The sequence below is a fragment of the Delphinus delphis genome, chromosome 2 (assembly GCF_949987515.2).
Source record: "Delphinus delphis chromosome 2, mDelDel1.2, whole genome shotgun sequence".
Lineage (NCBI taxonomy): Eukaryota > Metazoa > Chordata > Mammalia > Artiodactyla > Delphinidae > Delphinus > Delphinus delphis.
In genome coordinates, this window is record NC_082684.1 from 135,793,264 (window position 1) to 135,817,523 (window position 24,260).

Consider the following 24,260-nt stretch of genomic DNA (forward strand, 5'->3'; position numbering starts at 1 on the left):
ATCCATTTTGAGTTTATTTTTGTGTGTGGTGTTAGGGAGTGTTCTAGTTTCATTTTTTTACATGTAGCTGTCCAGTTTTCCCAGCACCACTTATTGAAGAGACTGTCTTTTCTCCACTGTATATCGAAGAGACTGTCTTTTCTCCACTGTATATCCTTGCCTCCTTTGTCATAGATTAGTTGACTATAGTTGCATGGGTTTATCTCTGAGCTTTCTATCTTGTTCCATTGATCTGTGTTTCTGTTTTTGTGCCAGTACCATATTGTCTTGATTGCTGTAGTTTTGTAGTATAGTCTGAAGTCAGGGAGTCTGATTCCTGCAGCTCCGTTTTTTTCCCTCAAGACTGCTTTGGCTACTTGGGGTCTTTTATGTCTCCATACAAATTTTAAGACTTTTTGTTCGAGTTCTGTAAAAAATGCCATTGGTAATTTGATAGAGATTGCACTGAATCTGTAGATTGTTTTGGGTAGTATAGTCATTTTCACAATATTGATTCTTCCAATCCAAGAACATGGTATATCTCTCCATCTGTTGGTATCATCTTTAATTTCTTTCATCATTGTCTTATAGTTTTCTGCATACAGGTCTTTTGTCTCCCTAGGTAGGTTTATTCCTAGGTATTTTATTCTTTTTGTTGCAGTGGTTAATGGGAGTGTTTCCTTAATTTCTCTTTCAGATTTTTCATCATTAGTGTTTAAGAATACAAGAGATTTCTGTGTATTAGTTTTGTATCCTGCAGCTTTACCAAATTCATTCATTAGCTCTAGTAGTTTTCTGGTGGCATCTTTAGGATTCTGTGTACACTATCATGTCATCTGCAAACAGTGACAGTTTTACTTCTACTTTTCCAATTTGTATTCCTTTTATTTCTTTTCTTCTGTGATTGCGGTGGCTACGACTTCCAAAACTATGTTGAATAATAGTGGTGACAGTGGACATCTTTGTCTCGTTCCTGATCTTAGAGGAAATGCTTTCAGTTTTTCACCACTGAGAATGATGTTTGCTGTGGGTTTGTCGTATATGGTCTTTATTATGTTGAAGTAGTTTCCCTCTATGCCCACTTTCTGGAGATTTTTTTTTATCATAAATGGGTGCTAAATTTTGTTAGAAGCTCTTTCTGCATCTATTGAGATGATCATATGGTTTTAATCCTTCAATTTGTTAATATGGTGTATCACATTGATTGATTTCCGTATATTGAAGAATCCTTGCATCCCTGGGATAAATCCCACTTGATCATGGTGTGTGATCCTTTTAATGTGTTGTTGGATTCTGTTTGCTAGTATTTCGTTGAGGATTTTTGCATCTATATTCATCAATGATATTCATCTGTAATTTTCTTTTCTTGTAGTATCTTTGTCTGGTTTTGGTATCGGGGTGATGGCCTCATAGAATGAGTTTGGGAGTGTTCCTTCCTCTGCAGTGTTTTGAAAGTGTTTGAGAAGGATGGGTGTTAGCTTTTCTCTAAATGTTTGATAGAATTCACCTGTGAAGCTGTCTGGTCCTGGACTTCTGTGTGTTGGAATATTTTTAATCACAGTTTCAGTTTCATTTCTTGTGATTGGTTTGTTCATATTTTCTATTTCTTTCTGGATCAGTCTTGGAAGGTTATACCTTTCTAAGAATTTGTCCATTTCTTCCAGGTTGTCCATATTATTGGCATAGAGTTGCTTGTAGAGTCTCTTGATGCTTTGTATCTCTGCGGTGTCTGTTGTAACTTCTCCTTTTTCATTTCAAATTTTATTGATTTGAGTCCTCTCCCTCTTTTCCTTGATGAGTCTGGCTAATGGTTTATCAATTTTGTTTATCTTCTCAAAGAACCAGCTTTTAGTTTTATTGACTTTTGCTGTTGTTTTCTTTGTTTCTATGTTATTTATTTCTGCTCTGATCTTTATGATTTCTTTCCTTCTGCTAATTTTGGGTTTTGTTTGTTCTTCTTTCTCTAGTTCCTTTAGGTGTAAGTTTAGATTGTTTGAGATTTTTCTTGTTTGTTGATGTAGGCTTGTATAGCTATAAACTTCCCTCTTAGAACTGCTTTTGCTGCATCCCATAGGTTTTGGATCATTGTGTTTTCATTGTCATTTGTCTCTAGGTATTTTTTGATTTCCTCTTTGATTTCTTCATTGATCTCTTGGTTATTTAGTAACGTATTGTTTAGCCTCCATGTGTTTGTATTTTTTACTTTTTTCCCCTGTAATTCCTTTCTAATCTCATAGCGTTGTTGTCAGAAAAGATGCTTGATATGATTTCAATTTTCTTAAATTTACTGAGGCTTGATTTGTGACCCAAGATGTGATCTATCCTAGAGAATGTTCTGTGCGCACTTGAGAAGAAAGTGTAATCTGCTGTTTGGGGATGGAGTGTCCTATAAATATCAATTAAATCTATCTGGTCTGTTTTGTCATTTAAAGCTTGTGTTTCCTTATTTATTTTCATTTTGGATGATCTGTCCATTGGTGCAACTGAGGTGTTAAAGTCCCCCACTGTTATTGTGTTACTGTCGATTTCCTCTTTTATAGCTGTTAGCAGTGGCCTTATGTGTTGAGGTGCTCCTATGTTGGGTGCATATATATTTATAATTGTTATATCTTCTTCTTGGATTGATCCCTTGATCATTATGTAGTGTCCTTCCTTGTCTCTTGCAACATTCTTTATTTTAAAGTCTATTTTATCTGATATGAGTATTGCTACTCCAGCTTTCTTTTGATTTCCATTTGCATGGACTATCTTTTTCCATCCCCTCACTTTCAGTCTGTATGTGTCCCTAGGTCTGAATGGGTCTCTTGTAGACAGCATATATACGGGTCTTGTTTTTGTATCCATTCAGCAAGCCAGTGTCTTTTGGTTGGAGCATGAAATCCGTTCACGTTTAACGTAATTATCGATATGTATGTTCCTGTGACCATTTTCTTAATTGTTTTGGGTTTGTTTTTGTAAGTCCTTTTCTCTTGTGTTTCCCACTTAGAGAAGTTTCTTTAGCATTTGTTGTAGAGCTGGTTTGGTGGTGCTGAATTCTCTTAGCTTTTGTTTGTCTGTAAAGCTTTTGATTTCTCCATTGAATCTGAATGAGATCCTTGCCAGGTAGAGTAATCTTGGTTGTAGGTTCTTCCCTTTCATCACTTTAAGTATATCATGCCACTCCCTTCTGGCTTGTAGAATTTCTGCTGAGAAATCAACTGTTAACCTTATGGGAGTTCCCTTGTATGTTATTTGTCGTTTTTCCCTTGCTGCTTTCAATAATTTTTCTTTGTCTTTAATTTTTGCCAATTTGAGTACTATGTGTCTTGGCGTGTTTCTCCTTAGGTTTATCCTGTATGGGACTCGCTGTGCTTCCTGGACTTGGGTGGCTATTTCCTTTCCTATGTTGGGGAAGTTTTTGACTATAATCTCTTCAAATATTTTCTCTAGTCCTTCCTCTCTTCTCCTTCTGGGACCCCTATAATGCGAATGTTGTTGCGTTTAATGTTGTCCCAGAGGTCTCTTAGGCTGTCTTCATTCCTTTTCATTCTTTTTTCTTTATTTGGTTCCACAGCAGTGAATTCTACCATTCTGTGTTCCAGGTCACTTATCTGTTCTTCTGCGTCAGTTATTCTGCTATTGATTCCTTCTAGTGTAGTTTTCATTTCAGTTATTGTATTGTTCATCTCTGTTTGTTTGTTCTTTAATTCTTCTAGGTCTTTGATAAATATTTCTTGCATCTTCTCAATCTTTGCCTCCATTCTTTTCCCGAGGTCTTGGATCATCTTTACTATCATTAATCTGAATTCTTTTTCTGGAAGGTTGCCTATCTCCACTTCATTTAGTTGTTTTTCTGGGGTTTTATCTTGTTCCTTCATCTGGTACATAGTCCTCTGACTTTTCACCTTGTCTTTCTGTGAATGTGGTGTTTGTTCCACAGGCTGTAGGATTGTAGTTCTTCTTGCTTCTGCTGTCTGCCCTCTGGTGGATGAGGCTATCTAAGAGGAATGTGCAAGTTTTCTCATGGGAGTGACTCAGCAAGATCCTTTTTGACCCACCTCCTGCTAGTATTGGAGGGTCTCTTGCAGAGGCGGGGGTGGCTGTGGTTCACTGCGCGGACAAAGACAGTGGTGGCAGTAGTTCTGGTGAGTACTCATTGATGTGTCATTGTAGTTTTAATTTGCATTTCTCTAATGATTAGTGATGTCGAAGATTGTTTCATGTGTTTGTTGGCAATCTGTATATTTTCTTTGGAGAAATGTCTGTTTAGGTTTTCTGCCATTTTTGGATTGGGTTGTTTGTTTTTTTGGTACTGAGCTGCTTGAGCTGCTTGTAAATTGTGGAGATTAATCCTTTGTGAGTTGTTTCATTGGCAAATATTTTCTCCCATTCTGAGGGTTGTCTTTTCGTCTTCTTTATGGTTTCCTTTGCTGTGCAAAAGCTTTTAAGTTTCATTAGGTCCCATTTGTTTATTCTTGTTTTTATTTCCATTTCTCTAGGAGGTGGGTTAAAAAGTATCTTGCTGTGATTTATGTCATAGAGTGTTCTGCCTATGTTTTCCTCTAAGAGTTTTATAGTGCGTGGCCTTACTTTTAAGTCTTTAATCCATTTTGAGTTTATTTTTGTATATGGTGTTAGGGAGTGTTCTAATTTCATTCTTTTACGTGTAGCTGTCCAGTATTCCCAGCACCACCTATTGAAAAGGCTGTCTTTTCTCCATTGTATATTCTTGCCTTCTTTATCAGAAGTAAGTTGAACCATATGTGCCTGGGTTTATCTCTGTGCTTTCTATCTTGTTCCATTGATCTATATTTCTGTTTTTGTGCCAGTACCATACCATCTTGATTACTGTAGCTTTGTAGTATAATCTGAAGTCTGGGAGCCTTATTCCTACAGCCCCATTTTTCTTTCTCAAGATTGCTTTGGCTATTCGGGGTCTTTTGTGTTTCCATACATATTGTGAAATATTTTGTTCTAGTTCTGTGAAAAATGCCATTGGTAGTTTGATAGGGATTGCATTCAATCTGTAGATTGCTTTGGGTAGTAGAGTCATTATCACAATGTTGATTCTTCCAATCCAAGAACATGGTATATCTCTCCATATGTTTGCATCATCTTTAATTTCTTTCATCAGTGTCTTATAGTTTTCTGCATACAGGTCTTTTGTCTCCTTAGGTACGTTTATTCCTATGTATTTTATTCTTTTTGTTGCAATGGTAAACGGGAGTGTTTCCTTAATTTTTCTTTCAGATTTTTCATCATTAGTGTATAGGAATGCAGATTTCTGTGCATTAATTTTGTATTCTGCAACTTTACCAAATTCATTGATTAGCTCTAGTACTTTTGTGGTAGCATCTTTAGGATTCTTCATGTATAGTATCGTGTCATCTGCAGTGACAGCTTACTTCTTCTTTTCCAATTTGTATTCCTTTTATTTCTTTTTCTTCTCTGATTGCTGTGCCTAAAACTTCCAACGCTATGTTGAATAATAGTGGTGAGAGTGGACAACCTTGTCTTGTTCCTGATCTTAGTGAAAATGGTTTCAGTTTTTCACCATTGAAAACAATGTTTGGTGTGGGTTTGTCATATATGGCCTTTATTATGTTGTGGTAAGTTCCCTCTCTGCCTACTTTCTGGAAGGTTTTTATCATAAATGGGTGTTGAATTTTGTCGAAAGCTCTTTCTGCATCTATTGAGATGATCATATGGTTTTTCTCCTTCAGTTTGTTAATATGATTTGTCACATTGATTGATTTGCATATATTGAAGAATCCTTGCATTCCTCGGATAAACCCCACTTGATCATGGTGTATGATCCTTTTAATGTGCTATTGGATTCTGTTTGCTAGTATTTTGTTGAGGATTTTTGCATCTATATTCATCAGTGATGTTGGCCTGTAGTTTTCTTTCTTTGTGACATCTTTGTCTGGTTTTGGTATGAGGGTGAGGGTGGCCACGTAGAATGAGTTGTGGAGTGTTTCTCCCTCTGCTATATTTTGGAAGAGTTTGAGAAGGATAGGTGTTAGCTCTTCTCTATAAACATTTGATAGAATTTGCCTGTGAAGCCGTCTGGTCCTGGGCTTTTGTTTGTTGGAAGATTTTTAGTCACAGTTTCAATTTCAGTGCTTGTTATTGGTCTGTTTATATTTTCTATTTCTTCCTGGTTCAGTCTCAGAAGGTTGTGCCTTTCTAAGAATTTGTCCATTTCTTCCAGGTTGTCCATTTTATTGGCTTACAGTTGCTTGTAGTCATCTCTCATGATCATTTCTATTTCTGCAGTGTCAGTTGTTACTTCTCCTTTTTAATTTCTAATTCTGTTGATTTGAGTCTTCTCCCTTTTTTTCTTGATGAGTCTGGCTAGTGATTTATCAGTTTTGTTTGTCTTCTCAAAGAACCAGCTTTTAGTTTTATTGATCTTTACTATTGTTTCCTTCATTTCTTTTTCATTTATTTCTGATCTGCTCTTTATGATTTCTTTCCTTCTGCTAACTTTGGGGGTTTTTTCCTTCTTTCTCTCATTGCTTTAGGTGTAAGGTTAGGTTGTTTATTTGAGGTGTTTCTTGTTTCTTGAAGTAGGATTGTATTGCTATAAACTTCCCTCTTAGAACTGATTTTGATGCATTCCATAAGTTTTGGGTCATCGCGTTTTCATTGTCATAGGTACTTTTTGATTTCCTCTTTGATTTCCTCAGTGATCTCTTGGTTATTTAGTAGTGTATTTTTTAGCCTGCATATGTTTTTATTTTTTGCAGATTTTTTCCTGTAATTGATGTCCAGTCTCATAGTATTGTGGTCAGAAAAGATACTTCATACGATTTTAATTTTCTTAAATATACCAAGGCTTGATTTGTGATCTGAAGTGATCTATCTTGGAGAATGTTCCATGAGCACTTGAGAAGAAAGTGTATTCTTTTGTTTTTGGATGGAATGTCCTATAAATGTCAATTAAGTCTGTCTTGTTTAATGTGTCATTTAAAGCTTGTGTTTCCTTATTTATTTTCATTTTGGATGATCTGTCCATTGGTGAAAGTGGGTGTTAAAGTCCCCTACTGTGACTGTGTTACTGTTGATTTCCCCTTTTATGGCTGTTAGCCTTTGCCTTATCTATTGAGGTGCTCCTATGTTTGATGCATAAATATTTACAATTTTTATATCTTCTTCTTGGATTGATCCCTTGATCATTATGTAGTGTCCTTTAAAGTCTATTTTGTCTCATATGAGAATGCTACTCCAGCTTCCTTTTGATTTCCATTTGCATGGAATATCTTTTTCCATCCCTTCACTTTCAGTCTGTATGTGTCCCTAGGTCTGAAGTGGGTCTCTTGTAGAGAGCATATATATGGGTCTTGTTTTTGTATGCATTCAGCCAGTCTATGTCTTTCGGTTGGAGCATTTAATCCATTTACATTTAAAGTAATTATCGATATGTATGTTCATACTACCATTCTCTTAACTGTTTTGGGTTTGTTATTATAGGTCTTTTCCTTCTCTTGTGTTTCCTGCCTAGAGAAGTTCCTTTAGCATTTGTTGTAAAGCTGTTTTGGTGGTGCTGAATTCTGTTAGCTTTTGTTTGTCTGTAAAGGTTTTAATTTCTCCGTCGAATCTGAATAAGATTCTTGCTGGGTAGAGTCATCTTGGTTGTAGGTTTTTCCCTTTCATCGCTTTAAATATGTCCTGCCACTCCCTTGTGGCTTGCAGAGTTTCTACTGAAAGATGAACTGTTAACCTTATGGGGATTCCGTTTTATGTTAGTTGTTGTTTTCCCCTTGCTGCTTTTAATATTTTTTCTTTGTATTTAATTTTTTATAGTTTGATTAATATGTGTCTTGGCATGTTTCTCCTTGGATTTATCCTGTGTGGGACTCTGTGCTTCCTGGACTTGACTATTTCCTTTCCTATATTGGAAATTTTCAACTGTAAGCTCTTAAAATATTTTCTCAGTCCCTTTCTTTTTCTCTTCTTCTTCTGGGACCCCTGTAAATTGAATGTTGTTGCATTTAATGTTGTCCCAGAGGTCTCTAAAACTGTCCTCAATTCTTTTCATTCTTTTTTCTTTATTCTGTTCTGCAGTAGTTATTTCCACTATTTTATCTTCCAGGTCACTTATCCACCTTCTGCCTCAGTTATTCTGCTATTGATTCTAGAGCATTTTTAATTTCATTGATTGTGATGCTCATCATGTTTGTTTGCTCTTTATTCTTCTTGGACCTTGTTAAACATTTCTTGTGTTTTCTCCATTCTATTTCCAAGATTTTGGATCATCTTTACTATAATTACTCTGAATTCTTTTTCAGGTGGACTGCCTCTTCATTTGTTTGGTCTGGTGGCTTTTTACCTTGCTTCTTCGTCTGCTGTGTGCTTCGTTTTCTTCTCATTTTGCTTAACTTACTGTGTTTGGGGTCTCCTTTTTGCAGGCCACAGGTTCTTGGTTCCTGTTGTTTTTGGTGTCTACCCCCAGTGGCTAAGGTTGGTTCAGTGGGTTGTGTAGGCTTCCTGGCGGAGGGGACTAGTGCCTGTTTTCTGGTGGATGACATTCGATCTTGTCTTTCTGGTGGGCAGGACTGTGTCCAGTGGTATGTTTTGGGGTATCTGTGACCTTATTATGACTTTAGGCAGCCTCTCTGCTAATGAATGGGGTTGTGTTCCTGTCTTGCTAGTTGTTTGGCATAGGGTGTCCAGCACTGTAACTTGCTGGTCGTTGAGTGGAGCTGGGTCTTAGCATTGAGATGGAGATCTTTGGGAGAGCTTTTGCTATTTGATATTACATGGAGCCGGGAGGTCTCTGGTGGACCAATGTCCTAAACTTGGTTCTCCCACATCAGAGACACAGGCCTGACAGCCAGCCAGAGCACCAAGACCCTGTCACCCACACGGCTCAGATGAAAAGGGAGAAAAAAAGAAAGAAAGAAAAAAATAAGATAAAATAGTTTTTAAAAAAAATAAAAAATAATTATTAAAAATAAAAGAATTCAAAAGTAGTAAAAAAGAAAGAAAGAGCAACCAAACCAAAAAACAATCCACCAATGATAACAAGTGCTAAAAACTATATTTAAAAAAAAAAAAGATAGAACCCTAGGACAAATGGTAAAAGTAAAGCTATGCAGACAAAATCACACAAAGAAGCATACACATACACACTCACAAAAAGAGAAAAAGGAGAAAAAATATATATCCAGGTACGTGGGGAGTTTCTTGCCTTTCAGGAAGTCTGAGGTCTTCTGCCAGCCTTCAGTAGGTGCTCTGTAGGAGTTGTTCCCCATGTAGTTGTATTTCTGATGTATTTGTGGGGAGGAAGGTCATCTCCATGTGTTACTCCTCCACCATCTTGAATGTCTCCTCCAGACCAGTTCTTCTTAATAACCACATGATGAAAGTTTATCAATGGAAAAATGCACATGCACACATACACACTTTATATATGTCATTCCTAGCAGGTTTTAAAAAAGTTTTAGTATTTATTTATTTATTTTTGGCTGCATTGGGTCTCAGTGACGGCACACGGGATCCATTGCTCTGGTGCGTAGGCTTCTCTCTAGTTGTGGCACGTGGGTTGCAGAGGGCATGGGCTTACAGTTGCAGCTTGCGGGCTCAGTAGCTGTGGCATGCAGGCCTAGCTGCTCCCTGACATGTGGGACCCTAGTTGCCCGACTAGGCATTAAACCCGCATCCCCCACATTGGAAGGCGGACTCCGAACCTCTGGACCACCAGGGAAATCCCTTCCTAGCAGTTTTGAGACTAAATAATTCCTGCATATCATTTTGTTGAGCAGAAACTATGGCAACGTTCCAAATATATAATCCTAGCTCTGGAATTTAAAATTTAACTTCTAGTTTTCTGTGTCTTACTAATTGTGAGTTTGAGGAATATTTAAACAAATTTTTTAATTATTGAAGTATAGTTGATTTATAATGTGTTAATTTCTGCTGCACAGCAATGTCATTCGGTTATATATACATTCCTTATCATATTCTTTCCCATTATGATTTATCACAGAATATTGAATATAGTTCCCTGTGCTATACAGTAGGTCCTTTTTGCTTATTCATCTTGTATAGTATAATAGTTTGCATCTGCTAACCCCAAACTCCCAATCCTTCCTTCCCCCACTCCCCTCCCCCTTGGCAACCACAAGTCTGTCCTCTGTCTGTGAGTCTGTTTTTGTTTCATAGGTTTATTCATTTGTGTTGTATTTTAGATTCCACATATAAGTGATATCATATGGTGTTCGTCTTTCACTTTCTGAGTTACTTCTCTTAGTATGATAATCTCTAGTTGTATCCATGTTGCTGCAAATGGCATTATTTCATTTTTTAAAAATGGATGAATAGTATTCCATTGTGTATATGTACCACATCTTCTTTATCCATTCATCTGTCGATGGACATTTAGGTTGTTTCCATGTCTTGGCTATTGTGAATACTGCTGCTATGAATATAGGGATGCATGTATCTTTTCAAATTATAGTTTTGTCCAGATATATGCCTAGGAGGGCAATTGCTGGATTATATAGTAATTCTATTTTTAGTTTTCTGAGGAACCTCCATACTGTTTTCCACAGTGGCTGCACAAACTTACATTCCTACCAACAGTGTAAGAATGTTCCCTTTTCTCCACACCCTCTCAGTATTTGTAATTTGTGGACATTTTAATGGTGGCCTTTCTGACTGGTGTGAGGTGGTACTTCATTATAGTTTTGATTTGCATATTTCTTATAAATGGCGATGTTGAGCATCTTTTCATGTGCCTATTGGCCATCTGTATGTCTTCTTTGGAGAAATGTCTGTTTAGGTCTTCTGCCCATTTTATGATTGGGTTGTTTTTTTGTTGTTGAGTTGTATGAGCTGTTTGTGTATTTGGGAAATTAAGCCTTTGTCAGTCATGTGATTTGCAAATATTTTCTCCCAGTCTGCAGGTTTTTTGTTTTGCTTATGGTTTTCTTTGCTCTGCAAAAGCTTGTAAGTTTGATTAGGTCTATTTGTTTATTTTTGCTTTTATATCTATTCCCTTGGGAGACTGATCTAAGAAAATATTGGTACAATTTATGTCAGAGAATGTTTTGCCTATGTTCTCTTCCAGGAGTTTTATGGTGTCATGTCTTATATTTAAGTCTTTTAGCCATTTTGAGTTTATTTTTGTGTACGGTGTGAGGGTGTGTTTTAACTTCATTGATTTGCATGCAGCTGTCCAACTTTCCCAGTACTACTTGCTGAAGCGAATGTCTTTTCTCCATTGTATATTCTTTCCTTCTTTGTCAAAGATTAATTGATCGTAGTTGTGTGCGTTTATTTCTGTGCTCTCTATTCTGTTTCATTGATCCATGTCTGTTTTTGTGCCAGTACCATGCTGTTTTGATTACTGTACTTTTGTAGTGTTGTCTAGGAGGGTTATGCCTCCTGCTGTGTTCTTTTTCGTGAGGAATATTTTATATGTTCATCTTAGTATGCATTAGAAAGGAGTTTGTGGCCATTTGGCTGTATATTCTTATTATAACCCAGTTAGTGGCCTGTCATTTTACTTCTCTAAGCTAATTTTCCACATCTGTGTGAAATGGAGGTTATGGTTATGGGTGTGAGAGATGGGAGTTCGGGTTAGAACAATTTCTGATGTCTCTTCAAGTTCTAAATATTGTATGACATTATGGAAGCAAAATGCTCCAGTGGTTCCATGACCACATCTATATTTGTCCATCATTGACTTGGTAATTTACTGTTAAGAATTTCACTAGTTATACCCATGTTGCACATGGATTTCTGAAAGATTTGGTTCTTTCCTAAATCATTTAATTTGCTTGGCTTTCTATATTAAAATTTGCCAGAGTGTCTTTGTCAACAAGAATTTGAGTTAGCTTTCAAAGAATCTGAAGAAGGCTGAATATATATAAATGGAATGGGGTCATTTATCAGTATGCATTCTTTTATTTCATTAGTTGAATTAATGTGTCAGCATTTGGCCCAGGGACTGTGTGTAACTGTTTTGTTACTGGTTTAGCTTTGCTGCTATCTTCCTTTTAGTTTGCAGTAAGTACAAAATAGTTACAAATTCTTGACTATTCTCACAGTCTTCCAGCTTCCATAAAGTATGTAAGCAATACACGTAGCTGTTTTTCTTTCTCTTCTGCTTGCTCTTTACTGGGTGTTTGCTTAGATGACTGTTTTGTTCTCTACTACTATGTAATCTAGTCACAATAGTTTTTATGTTCTTAAAGAAAAAAGCCAATTAATTGAATTAAATTATGTCACCATTACTTTTATAATCAAATGATCAGAGAAGGAAATTATCCTAATAAATCAGAGGCCCTTTGAAATCCTTGCATAAAGAGAATTATTAATCTGGTATCTTACTGAGAAAATTGACCATTGTATATTGGTTTTGTACTTTCCATGGTAATATTGTGTCATTTATTTAGATATCCTTGGAACAGAAGATCTTATTGTGGAAGTGACTGCCAACGATGCCGTGAGGTTTTATCCCTGGACCATTGATAATAAATACTATTCAGCAGATATCAATCTATGTGTGGTGCCAAACAAATTTCTCGTCACTGCAGAGATTGCAGAGTCTGTTCAAGCATTTGTGGTTTACTTCGACAGCACGCAAGTAAGATTTTGTTTTCCATGGACCTTGAATAAGAAATTATTTTGTGCTTTGTTTTTCTTAACCTTGCATTTTCTGTGAGTTCTCTTAATGTCTCTTTTTCTGTTTTTGTTTCTATGTTTCTTTCTCCTCCCTCTAGAAATCTGGTCTTGATAGTGTTTCCTCCTGGCTTCCACTGGCAGAAGCATGGTTACCTGAGGTGATGATCTTGGTTTGCGATAGAGTGTCTGAAAATGGTAAGGCACTCCAGTGGGATTGTAGGTGGTACATACGTTGTTCCACTTGTCATTCCTTGGTAGACAATACATTGGTTTCCTTAACTTAGAACAGTATGTCTTGTGTGATTTTATTACCTTCCAAAAATATCTTCAGCTATTTCTCTTTGGAATCTTGCAATATGTACATTTTATTTTTTTAGAACAGACACTTGGGGTTTGAGAAATCATTTTCCTTATATTAGTTTATTTAGTATGCCTTTAGAATAACATTGACATTAAAGGTAACACTTTGAGATTGTGGAGAGTATTGCAGCAATATTCATGTTTTATTTTATTTTTGCTTATAAAGAATCTTTTGCATGTTATTTTAGGTGTAAACCGACAGAAGGCTCAAGAGTGGTGTATCAAACATGGCTTTGAATTAGTAGAACTTAGTCCAGAAGAGTTGCCTGAGGAGGATGGTAAGTATTTATGTGTCAGGAGAAAGCATGGCATTTGGATTCAGATATGAGCGATTATTTTAGTTCAGGGAAGAAGAATCAAAGTGATATTCAAAACACATTTTTCACTAGCTCTTTGAAAAGATTTGTGCAGAATCCATTGATGCGGTCTGGTAATTGCATAATCCATTTATTTGGTTTTACCACCCATTTTAGGACTTTGGAAATGTTTGTTTTTCTTATGGGTAAAGGTAGAGATTTCTACCTTAAATCTTAGTCATTTTCCCAGTCTCTTATCCTTTCTCTGCTGCCAAAAAAAGGAGGGTTTGATCTATATTCATAAATAGTTAAAGTTTATGTTTCTTATTTTGAATTCCTAGTAACCTGAGGTTGAATTCCCAGGAACCCTAGGGGACACGTCAATACTATTTGTATGTCTTTTGGATATTTGAACCCACAAATAGACCCAGAATGCACACCCCCGGGGTAACTCTGCACTTACCTGTCTTCTACTATACTTTGGACCTTCTATTTATTCTGCCTCTTTTTCCCCCTTCCCCCATTCCTCTTCTCATCTTTTCTTCCAAGTACAGCTATGCTAGCTGCTGTGGAATCTACCAAGATAAGATGGGTTTTGGCCCACCAAAACCTTATAATCTGGTATAAGAGATGAAACAGGTATACAAACAATTGAATTACCAAGTGGAACATCATAAGTATTATAAAAATATGTATATTGGTGCTATGGTGTTTCAGAGACGGAAGAGGTTATTTATCTTCAGAAGTTCAGAGAACACATTGTTATGTGAAATCTCACATGTCAACAGCTCCATGGGGAGGAAATGGAGAAGGTACTGGACTTAGAGTTAGAGGACTGGTAGCAAGATGCCAGTTGTTGTAAAAGACGTTCTAAGTAGGGCAGCCAACATGAATTAAAGTGCATAGAGAGGCTAAAAGTAATTATTACGTGAAACCTGTATTTTTTAAAAAAAGAAATTAAGAAACACTTTTTTATATCCTGGCTTATTTAGAAGTTTTGCAAATGTTGTTACCTTAAGGAATAAAGCCCTGCCTGAGAAGAAGAGGACAAAAATGAAAGAAAAAGCCTGATTTTTCTTGCTGTACATTTTTAAGAATATTGAAAATTAATAAGGATAGTTTCTCTTCCATGTTTTTCTAGGACTCCTTAAACTTGTGCCTGTTTCATGTATGTGAGCATGTGTGTGATTGCTTACTTCTGGCATTAGAATGTTCTCTTCTTCCCATTGTCCTTGAGGGTCAACATTTGAGTCATTTATTTTATCTGTTTTTATTTTGGAATCTCTGCTCCTTTATACCACTGTGCTTCTCCTTGCCCCCGTCTGAGGAGTGTTCTTGTATTAATTCAGCTTAATCTTTTATTTTATTCAATCTTGTTCCTTTATTATGATTTTGTGTCTTGTATTTAAGACTCTTTTTTCTTTTCTGGCCATGCTGCACAGCTTGTGGGATCTTAGTTTCCCGACAAGGGATCAAACTGGGGCCCATGGCAGTGAGATTGTGGAGTCCTTACCACTGGAGTGCCATGGAATTCCCTAATTCAGCTTAACCTTAAAATAGATTTCAACATATCATCTTTATGTAAGTTAACTAAAACCTTCCTAGAATGTTTTAATGCAAACTGTTCCCAAGCCATATACCCTCATCCTTTATTGGCATGTGTTATTCAAACATCAGTATGAGACTTTATGCTTCTTTGTATTAAATTCAACTTATTGATTCTGGCTCTTTATTTCAGATCATATTTTTGGTTCCTGGTTATATCATCTGAAGTATTAGTTATTCTTTCAAGAATTGAATCATTCATAGTTAAGATAAACATAGCTTTTATTTCTTCATTTAAACACTGATGGTGATAAACTCATCTTTGTAGAGTATTTTCAGTTTTACCCTTCCCATATTTCTGTTAGGTTGGTAGGGTGGTATTCTTTAAATGAGTCATCAGTTCATGAATTACTGTGTCTTTCAGGCACCATGTTAGTTTAGGTAGTGAGAATAAGTAGTGAGTGAGAACTCAGTGAGATATGACTCCTGCCTTCAAAGAGTTTTTAGTCTAGAGGGGAAGGTTACACCAGTAAATTATTAGTTCCAGTGCATCTTTTCTATGGGAGAGGTGTACATAGTGGTGTCATCCCTACTTTTCTTTGAGAATAGCATGAGTGATTTGCCCTTAATCGAATAGCTAATAAGTTATAGAGCCTGGGTTCACATTCAGATCTTCTGACTTCTAATTCTGTGCTCTTCCTTTTAAACCACCCAGGACTGGGCCAGGCCACTAGAGACAGGTTCTATATGGACTGTGCTCCGTAAACTCTTAGGAGACTTTTCTCTTTAAACCACATGAAAACTATTTCTGCTGTTATTTTCCATATGCAGTTTTACAATACTCATTAGCTGAAGGATTTCCATTTCCTTTGCACACACTCATATCTATTGGTACATTGTAGCTAAGAATACCACCTTATTATTGGTGTACTAACTGGGATTACTGCCCTGTCATTTTGAGTAGTATCAATTAAAGTCCAGAAGCAAAATAGTACCCATACTAAACTAATTAAGTTGTGTAATTGATGGAAACTAACATTTTCAGGGGAATATGAGTGGATTCCATTCATGAGGTAATGGGGTTGACTTTATTGTATAAACCTTTTATACTGTGTATTTATTTAATTGTTTTAGTTCCTAGAATATTCTTTTTTCAAATTGAAGTATAGTTGATTTACAATGTTGTATTAATTTCTGCTGTACAGCAAAGTGATTCAGTTATACATGTATATGTACGTTCTTTTTTATATTCTTTTCCATTATGGAAAATATCTCAGGATATTGAATATAGTTCCCTGTGCTATACAGTAGCACCTTGTTGTTTGTTCATTCTATAGTAATGGTTTGCATCTACTAACCCCAAACTCCCAGTCCATCCCTCCCCTACCCCGATGCCCCTTTGTCAACCACAAGTCTGTTCTCTATCAGTTTCTGTTTTGTAAATAGGTTCATTTGTGCCATATTTTATTTTTTAAATTTTTTTATTTTTATAAATTTTTTTTTTTTTTTGACTGTGTTGGGCTTTCGCTAGCTGTGGCGAGTGGGGGCTACTCTTCATTGCGGTGCATGGGCTTCTCATTGTGGTGGCTTCTCTTGTTGCGGAGTATAGGCTCTAGGCATGTGGGCTTCAGTAGTTGTGGAGCGTGGGCTTCAGTAGTTATGGCTTGTGGGCTCTAGAGCACAGGCTCAGTAGTTGTGGTGCATGGGCTTAGTTGCTCTGTGGCATGTGGGATCTTCCCAGACCAGGGCTCGAACCCATGTCCCATGCATTGGCAGGCAGATTCTTAACCATTGCACCACCAGGGAAATCTCTGCCATATTTTAGATTCCACATGTAAATGATATCATGAAGTATTTGTCTTTCTCTTTCTGATTTACTTCATTTAGTATGATAATCTCTAGTTGCATCCATGTTGCTGCAAATGGCATTATTTAGTTCTTTTTTATGTCTGAGTGGTATTCCATTGTATATATGTACCACATCCTCTTTATCCATTCATCTGTTGATGGACATGTAGGTTGTTTCCATGTTTTGGCTATTGTGAACAGTGCTGCTGTGAACATAAGGGTGCATGTATCTTTTTGAATTATAGTTTTGTCCAGGTATATTCCCAGGAGTGGGATTGCTGGATCATGTAGTAATTCTATTTTTAGTTTTCTGAAGGACCTGCATACTGTTTTCCATAGTAGCTGTACCAACTTACATTCCCACCAGCAGTGTAGGAGGGTTCCCTTTTCTCCACATCCTCTCCAGCATTTGTCATTTGTAGACTTTTTAATGATGGCCATTCTGACTGGTGTAAGGTGATACCTCATTGTAGTTTTGATTTGCATTTCTCTAATAATTGGTGATGTTGAGCATCTTTTCATGTGCCTACTGGCCATCTGTATGTCTTCTTTGGAGAAATGTCTCTTTAGGTCTTCTGCTCATTTTCGATTGGGTTGTTTGTTTTTTTGTTGTTGAGTTGTACGAACTGTTTATATATTTTGAAGATTAAGCCCTTGTCTCTTGCATCATTTGCAAATATTTTCTCCCATTCTGTAGGTTGTCTTTTCATTTTTTTTATGGTTTCCTTTGCTGTGCAAAAGCTTGTAAGTTTGATTAATTTTGTTTTTATTTCTATTGCTTTGGGAGACTGACTTAAGAAAACATTGGTACAATTTATGTCAGAGAATGTTTTGCCTATGTTCTCTTCTAGGAGTTTTATGGTGTCATGTCTTACATTTAAGTCTTTAAGCCATTTTGAGTTTATTTTTGTGTATGGTGTGAGGGTGTGTTTTAACTTCATTGATTTGCATGCAGCTGTCCAACTCTCCCAGTACTACTTGCTGAAGCAAATGTCTTTTCTCCATTGTATATTCTTGCCTTCTTTATCAAAGATTAATTGACTGTAGTTGTGTGGGTTTATTTCTGTGCTCTCTGCTCTGTTTCATTGATCCGTATGCCTATTTTTGTACCAATACCACACTGTTTTGATTACTGTAGCTTTTTAGTATTTTCTGAAGTCTGGGAGAGTTATGCCTCCTGCTTTGTTGTTTTTCCTCAGGATTGCTGTAGCAATTCTGGGTCTTTTATGGTTCCGTAATAAGATTTTGGATTATTTGTTCTAGTTCTGTGGAAAATGTCATGGATAATTTGATAGGGATCACATTAAATCTGTAAATTGCTTTGGGTAGTATTGCCATGTTAACAATATTAATTTATCCAAGAGCATGGGATATCTTTCCATCACTTTGAATCCTCTTTTATTTCCTTTATTAATGTTTTATAGTTCTCAGCATATAAGTCTTTCACCTCCTTGATAAGATTTATTCCTAGGTATTCCTTTTTTTTTCTTTGGGTGCAATTTTTTTTTTTTTTTTTTTTTTTTTGCGGTATGCGGACCTCTCACTGTTGTGGCCTCTCCCGTTGCAGAGCACAGGCTCCAGACATGCAGGCTCAGCGGCCATGGCTCACGGGCCTAGCCGCTCCGCGGCATGTGGGATCTTCCCGGACCAGGGCACAAATCCGTGTCCCCTGCATTGCAGGCAGACTCTCAACCAGTGCACCACCAGGGAAGCCCTTAAAAGGAATTTGTTTTTTACAATCCTGTTCTGATATTTCATTGTTAGTGTAAAGGAATGCAACTGATTTCTGAATGTTAATCTTGTATCCTGCTACTTTCCTGAATTCATTTATTATATCTAGTAGTTTTTGTGTGGCGTTCTTAGGGCTTGCTATATATAGTTTCATGTCATCTGCATACAGTGACAATTTTACCTCTTCCCTTCCAATTTGGATACATTTTCTTTTTTGTATCTGATTGCTGTGGCCAGGACTTCCAATATTATGTTGAATAGAAGTGAGGAGACTGAGCATTCTTGTTCCAGATTTTAGAGAGAAGGATTTCAGCTTTTCATCATTGAGTATATTGGCTGTGGGTTTGTCATAAGTAACTTTTATTGTGTTGAGATATGTTCCCTCTATACCCACTTTGGTAAGAGTTTTTATCATTAATGGACGTTGATTTTGTCAGGTGTTTTTTTCTGCATCTATTGAGATGATCATGTGGTTTTTGTCTCTTCTTTTGTTGATGTGGTGTATCACATTGATTGATTTGCATATGTTGAACCATCCTTATGAATTTAGGATGAATCCCACTTGGTCATGGTGTATGATCTTTTGTATATTTTGTTGGATTCAGTTTGCTAATACTTTGTTGAGAATTTTTGCTTCTATATTCCTCAAAGATACTGGCCTGTAATTTTCTTTGTTGGTGGTATCTTTGTTTGGTTTTGGTATCAGGGTGATAGTGACTTCACAGAACGTCTTCGGGAGTGTTCCCTCCTCTTCAGTGTTTTGGAAGAATTTGAGGATTGGTAAAAGTTCTTTGTATGTTTGGTAGAATTCACCTGTGAAGCCATCTGGTCCTGGATTTTTGTTTGTAGGGAGTTTTTTTTTTTTTCTTTTAATTACAGATTCAATTTCACTTCTAATGATAGGTCGTTTTAAATTATCTGTTATATTCTTGATTAAATTTTGATGGGCTGTATGTTTCTAGAAACTTGTTCATTTCTTCTAGGTTGTTGAATTTGTTGGCATATAAATGTTCATAGTATTCTCTTATGGTTGTTTTGTATTTTTGCGGTCTTGGTTGATATTTCTCCTTTTTCATTTCTTATTTTGTTTATCTGGGTTCTCTCTCTTTTCTTTGTGGTGAATCTGGCTCTGTTGTTTTGTGCCCTAGTATATCATCAGTCCTAGAGAATATTACATGTGCACTTGAAAAGAATGTGTATTCTGGGTTTTTTGAATATGATGTCCTGAAAATATCAATTAAGTCTAACTGTTCTATTGTATAATTTAGGATATCTGTTGCCTTATTGATTTTCTTTCTAGAAGATCTGTCCATTGATGTGAGTGGGGTGTTAAAGTTGCCTACTATTATTGTATTCCCGTCAGTTTTTCCTTTTATGTCTGTTAGTATTTGTTTTATGTATTTGGGTTTTCCTATATTAGGTACATATATGTTGATGAGTGTAAAATCCTCTCCTTTTATTGATCCTTTTGTCATTATATAGTGTCTTTATCTTTCTTTATGGCCTTTGTTTTAAAGTCTATTTTGTCTGACGTGAGTATCGCGACCCTCACTTTCTTGTCATTTCCGTTTGCATGATATGTCTTTTTTCCGTACCCTCACTTTCAATCTGTGTGTGTCATTTGCCCTAAAGTGGGTGCCTTGTAGGCAGCATATCGTACGTACTTGTTTTTTTATCCAGTCTGCCATTCTGTCTTTTGATTGGAGCATTTAGTCCATTGACATTTAAGGTAATTATTGATAAATCTGTATTTATTGCCATTTTAAACCTTGTTTTCCAGTTGATGCTGTGTTTCTTCTTTGTCCCTTTCTTTTTCTTTTTTGTTTTTCATTTTGTGGTTTGATGATTTTATTTTATGCTTGTGTTCTCTTCTTTTTGATTTTGGTGAATCTATTGTATGTTTTTGATTTATGGTTACCCTGTTTTTCAAGTATGTTAACTCCTTATTATATCTGCTTGCTTTAGACTGACAGTCATATAGGCTCAAATGCATTCTAAAAAAAAGAATCTACATTTTCTTACTCTCCTCTCCCACATTTTATGATTTTGATGTCCTCTTTTACATCTTTATATTTATCCTTTTGCTCTTCCTTGCGTTTATCATCTCTTTCACAAATTGATTTAAAAAATATTTTTTCCATCTGTATACTGGCTTATTTAAGTGATTTACTTTCCAGTTGTGATTTCCTCTTTCCTATATCTTCTTGCTTCTTTTCAAATTAGAGGAGACCTCTGAATATTTCTTTTAGGTTAGGTTTAGTATTGCTGTATTATTTTAGTTTTTGCTCCTCTGAGAAATTCTTTATCTCTCCTATTCTAAATGATAATTTTGCTGGGTAGAGCATTGTAGATTGCAGATTTTTCCCTTTCAAGATTTTAAATATGTTTTTCTGCTCCCTTCTGGCCTGTGGTGTTTCTGTAGAGAAATCAGCTGATAGCCTTATGGGGGTTCCCTTGTAATTAACTCTTTGTTTTTCTCTTGCTGCCTTTAGAATCCTCTCTTTGTGTTTAACTTTTGCCATTTTGATTGTAATATGTCTTGGTGTAGGTCTGTTAGGGTTCATTTTGTTCCTGACCTTCTGTGCTTTCTGTATCTGGATAACTGTTTCCTTTTTTAGGTTTGGGAACTTTTCAGGCATAATTTCTTCAAATACCTTTTCAATCTCCGTTTCTCTTTCTTCTCCTTCTGGAATCCCTGTTATGCATAGAGTGGCATGCTTTATATTATCCCGTGGGTCTTTTTATATTGTTTTCTTTTTTTTTCATTTGGCTTTCTGTCTCCTGTTCTGATTGGGTGATTTTCATTATTTTATCTTCCAGATCACTTATTCGTTCTCCTGTATTATTCATTCTGCTAGTCATTGCTTTTAGCTCAGCTTTAATCTCGGGAAATGAATTTTCTGATTTTTCTTGGCTCCTCTTTATCGTTTCTAGTTTCTTTTTACAGTAATCTGCATTTCTTTCGGTAGCCTTTCTTAATTCCTTTGGTATTTTCATTACCTCCTTTTTGGACTCGGTGTCCGTTACACTGAAGAGATCTGTTTCATTGTTCTTTTAGGGGGATTCTCTTGGTCTTTTAACTGGGAGTGGTTTCTCTGCTTCTTCATTTTATGTATATTTCTCTTACTCTGTGAGTTTAGGAAAAACAGTTATCTACTGTGATCTTGGAAGGCTGTTTATATGCAGGAGCATCCCTGTGTAGCTTGTGTGGGTTTAATGTATTTGGTGCAAGGGCTGCTTTTCATATGGATGCCTTCTGCATCTTTCCTCAGCATGTGCTGGCTGTTATCCCCTTGATAGGGGGTGTGCAGATGCTGCAGCTCTTGTGCGCTCCCTATCAAGGGGATAAGAGCCTGCAGTGGCAGCACTGGCTGGTGCCCACTCCCAGGGCCCACGGCAGCGGCTCATGTGTGCTTCTGGATCCCACAATGGTGGGGGCAGCAACTGGCGCCTGCTTCTGGATCTCTCAGTGCCTGCGGCAGCTCATGCCTGCCCTGAGAGCTCGTGTAGGCTGTGTCCTGTCACGTGATACCATGCGCATGGGGAAGGAGGCTCCTAAAGCGGTCCTCCCCTCTCCTTGCATGCCCCCCAACAGTGGCACCTTACCTCTGTGGCGGGGACCAGGCTTCTTCCATATACACCCTTGGTTGTGGCCATTACCACACTCCAGCTCCTTCAGGCTATCTCCGTGCAGCCAACCCCAGTCCTCTCCCTGGGTCTGACCTCCAAAGCTCCAGCACCCAGCCCCCACCTGCACCAACGGATGCATGTCTCAGGCTGGGGAGTGCAGGGCAGCCATACTGACTGTCTGTGTAGGTCTTCCTCCATTTTGCCTTCTGCAGCTAGTTGCTGCACTTTCCTCCAAGGCGCCAAAGCTCCCCCTCTATCCTGACTGATCTCCCTGCCAGTGAGGGGACTTCCTAGGGTGTGGGAACCTTTTCTCTTTCATAGCTCCCTCCCAGGGGTGCAGGTCCTGTCCTGATTCCTTTCTCTCTCTCTCTTTTTTTTCTTTTTCTTTTGTCCTACGCGGTAACATGGAGATTTTCTTGCCCTTTCAGAAGTCTGAGGTCTTCTGCCAGTGTTCAGTAGATGTTCTGTGAGAATCGTTCCACCTGTAGATATATATATTTTTTTAACTACTTTTTTTTTTTTTTTTTTTGCGGTATGCGGGCCTCTCACTGTTGTGGCCTCTCCTGTTGCGGAGCACAGGCTCCGAACGTGCAGGCTCAGCGGCCATGGTTCACGGGCCCAGCCGCTCCGTGGCATGTGGGATCTTCCCGGACCGGGGCACGAACCCGCGTCCCCTGCATCAGCAGGCGGACTCTCAACCACTGCGCCACCTGGGAAGCCCCTGTAGATATATTTTTGATGTATTTGTTGAAGGAGGTGAGCTCCACGTCTTACTCCTCCGCCATCTTGATCACTCTCCAGTTTCTAGAATATTCTTGACAGGAGCTCTGAGCTTTGTATTTCCTTAATTTTTTCCCTTTTTTTACTTGTTACAATGTGAAGTAACAACTAAATGAGCAAGATAATTAAGCCACAGTTGTTTAAAAATGTGGCTTGTGGGCTATATATACATATACGGTCAGCCCTCTGTATCCAAGGGTTCTGCTTCCATGGATTCAACCAACAGCAAGCTGAAAATATTTGGAAGAAAAATTCCAGAAAATTCCAAAAAATTTACATAGTATTTGGTATTTTAAGTATTTAAGAGATGATTTAAAGTATATGGGAGGAAAAAAAAATGGGACAATGTGGGTAGATTATATATGAATACTATGCTGTTTTATATAAGGGACTTGAGCATCTGCAGATTTTGGTATCCACAGTGGGGAGGGGGGTCCTGGAGCTATTCCCTCATGAATATTTAGGGATGAGTGTGTATATATATATGTGTATGTATAAGTGCATGTATAAATATATATATTTTTTCCTCCCTGATTAGATGACTTCCCAGAATCTACAGGAGTAAAGCGAATTGTTCAAGCCTTGAATGCCAATGTCTGGTCCAATGTAGTGATGAAGAATGGTAAGTAACTTGGGACTGAAAGTCCTGAGGAGCTTTTTCCTCCTGTTCCTTGTAAGTTTTAAATTATTTGATTATATGTGGAAGCATTAGGATTATATGAAATCTGTGGATTTGTTCAATTTTAAGTCCCCAGTTGAAGAGAGCCAAAAGAAACATTTCTAAGAATTTAAGATATATGTTTAATAGTTAACAAGAATTTAGAACTTGCCTATAATATGCCTGGCATTGTCTTTGGCTTTGAGAAATACCCCCAAAATTGTAAAACATGAATCCTAGCCTTAAGGAGCTCATAGTCCAGCTGAGGAATCAAAGTGTACACTTTTAAAATGCTACATAACTGTGCAAGGCAGTCTTTGATGAGCACAGAATGACTGATGCAAGTAGCAAAGGCAGAGAGGCCAGAGATGTGGCCTTTACTGTGGGCTTGAGTACAGAGAGAGAGTTTCAAGGCAAAAGCGGGTCTTGGCAGTCATCTTCACAGGATGGTCTAGATTTGGGATGGTGAAGTGGGAGAGTGGCAAACAGTAGAGGAAGCATGGCATCAAGAATAATGGTTGTATGTTCTAGGGTCACTAGGAGTCTCTCACCTAGCAGTTAGAGATAGCTTAGGAGAGAGAGGTCTGTATTCGAGGCAGGAGAATCTGGGCTTTTTCTTATAGGAAGCGGTGAGTCATTAGAGATTTCTTTTCTTTTGAATTTTCTTTTATTTTTTATATAGCAGGTTCTTACTGGTTATCTATTTTATACATATTAGTGTATATAGGTCAATCCTAATCTCCCAATTCATCCCCCCCTCCCTGCTTTCCCCCTTGGTGTCCATCCATACATGTGTTCTCTACATCTATGTCTCTATT

The 24,260-nt window shown here is 37.3% G+C and overlaps 1 protein-coding gene across 2 annotated transcripts in view; it reads left to right on the top strand.

Annotated features, from left to right (window-relative positions):
• AAGAB (alpha and gamma adaptin binding protein) overlaps positions 1–24,260 on the top strand; it is a 101,140-nt gene that overhangs the window by 16,235 nt on the left and 60,645 nt on the right. For both annotated transcript variants that reach the window (XM_060005720.1, XM_060005721.1), the window contains exons 2-5: positions 12,366–12,556; positions 12,693–12,789; positions 13,143–13,232; positions 23,323–23,406. In XM_060005720.1, the coding sequence (XP_059861703.1) occupies positions 12,366–12,556; positions 12,693–12,789; positions 13,143–13,232; positions 23,323–23,406 (462 nt within the window). The remainder of the gene's footprint in view (positions 1–12,365; positions 12,557–12,692; positions 12,790–13,142; positions 13,233–23,322; positions 23,407–24,260) is intronic.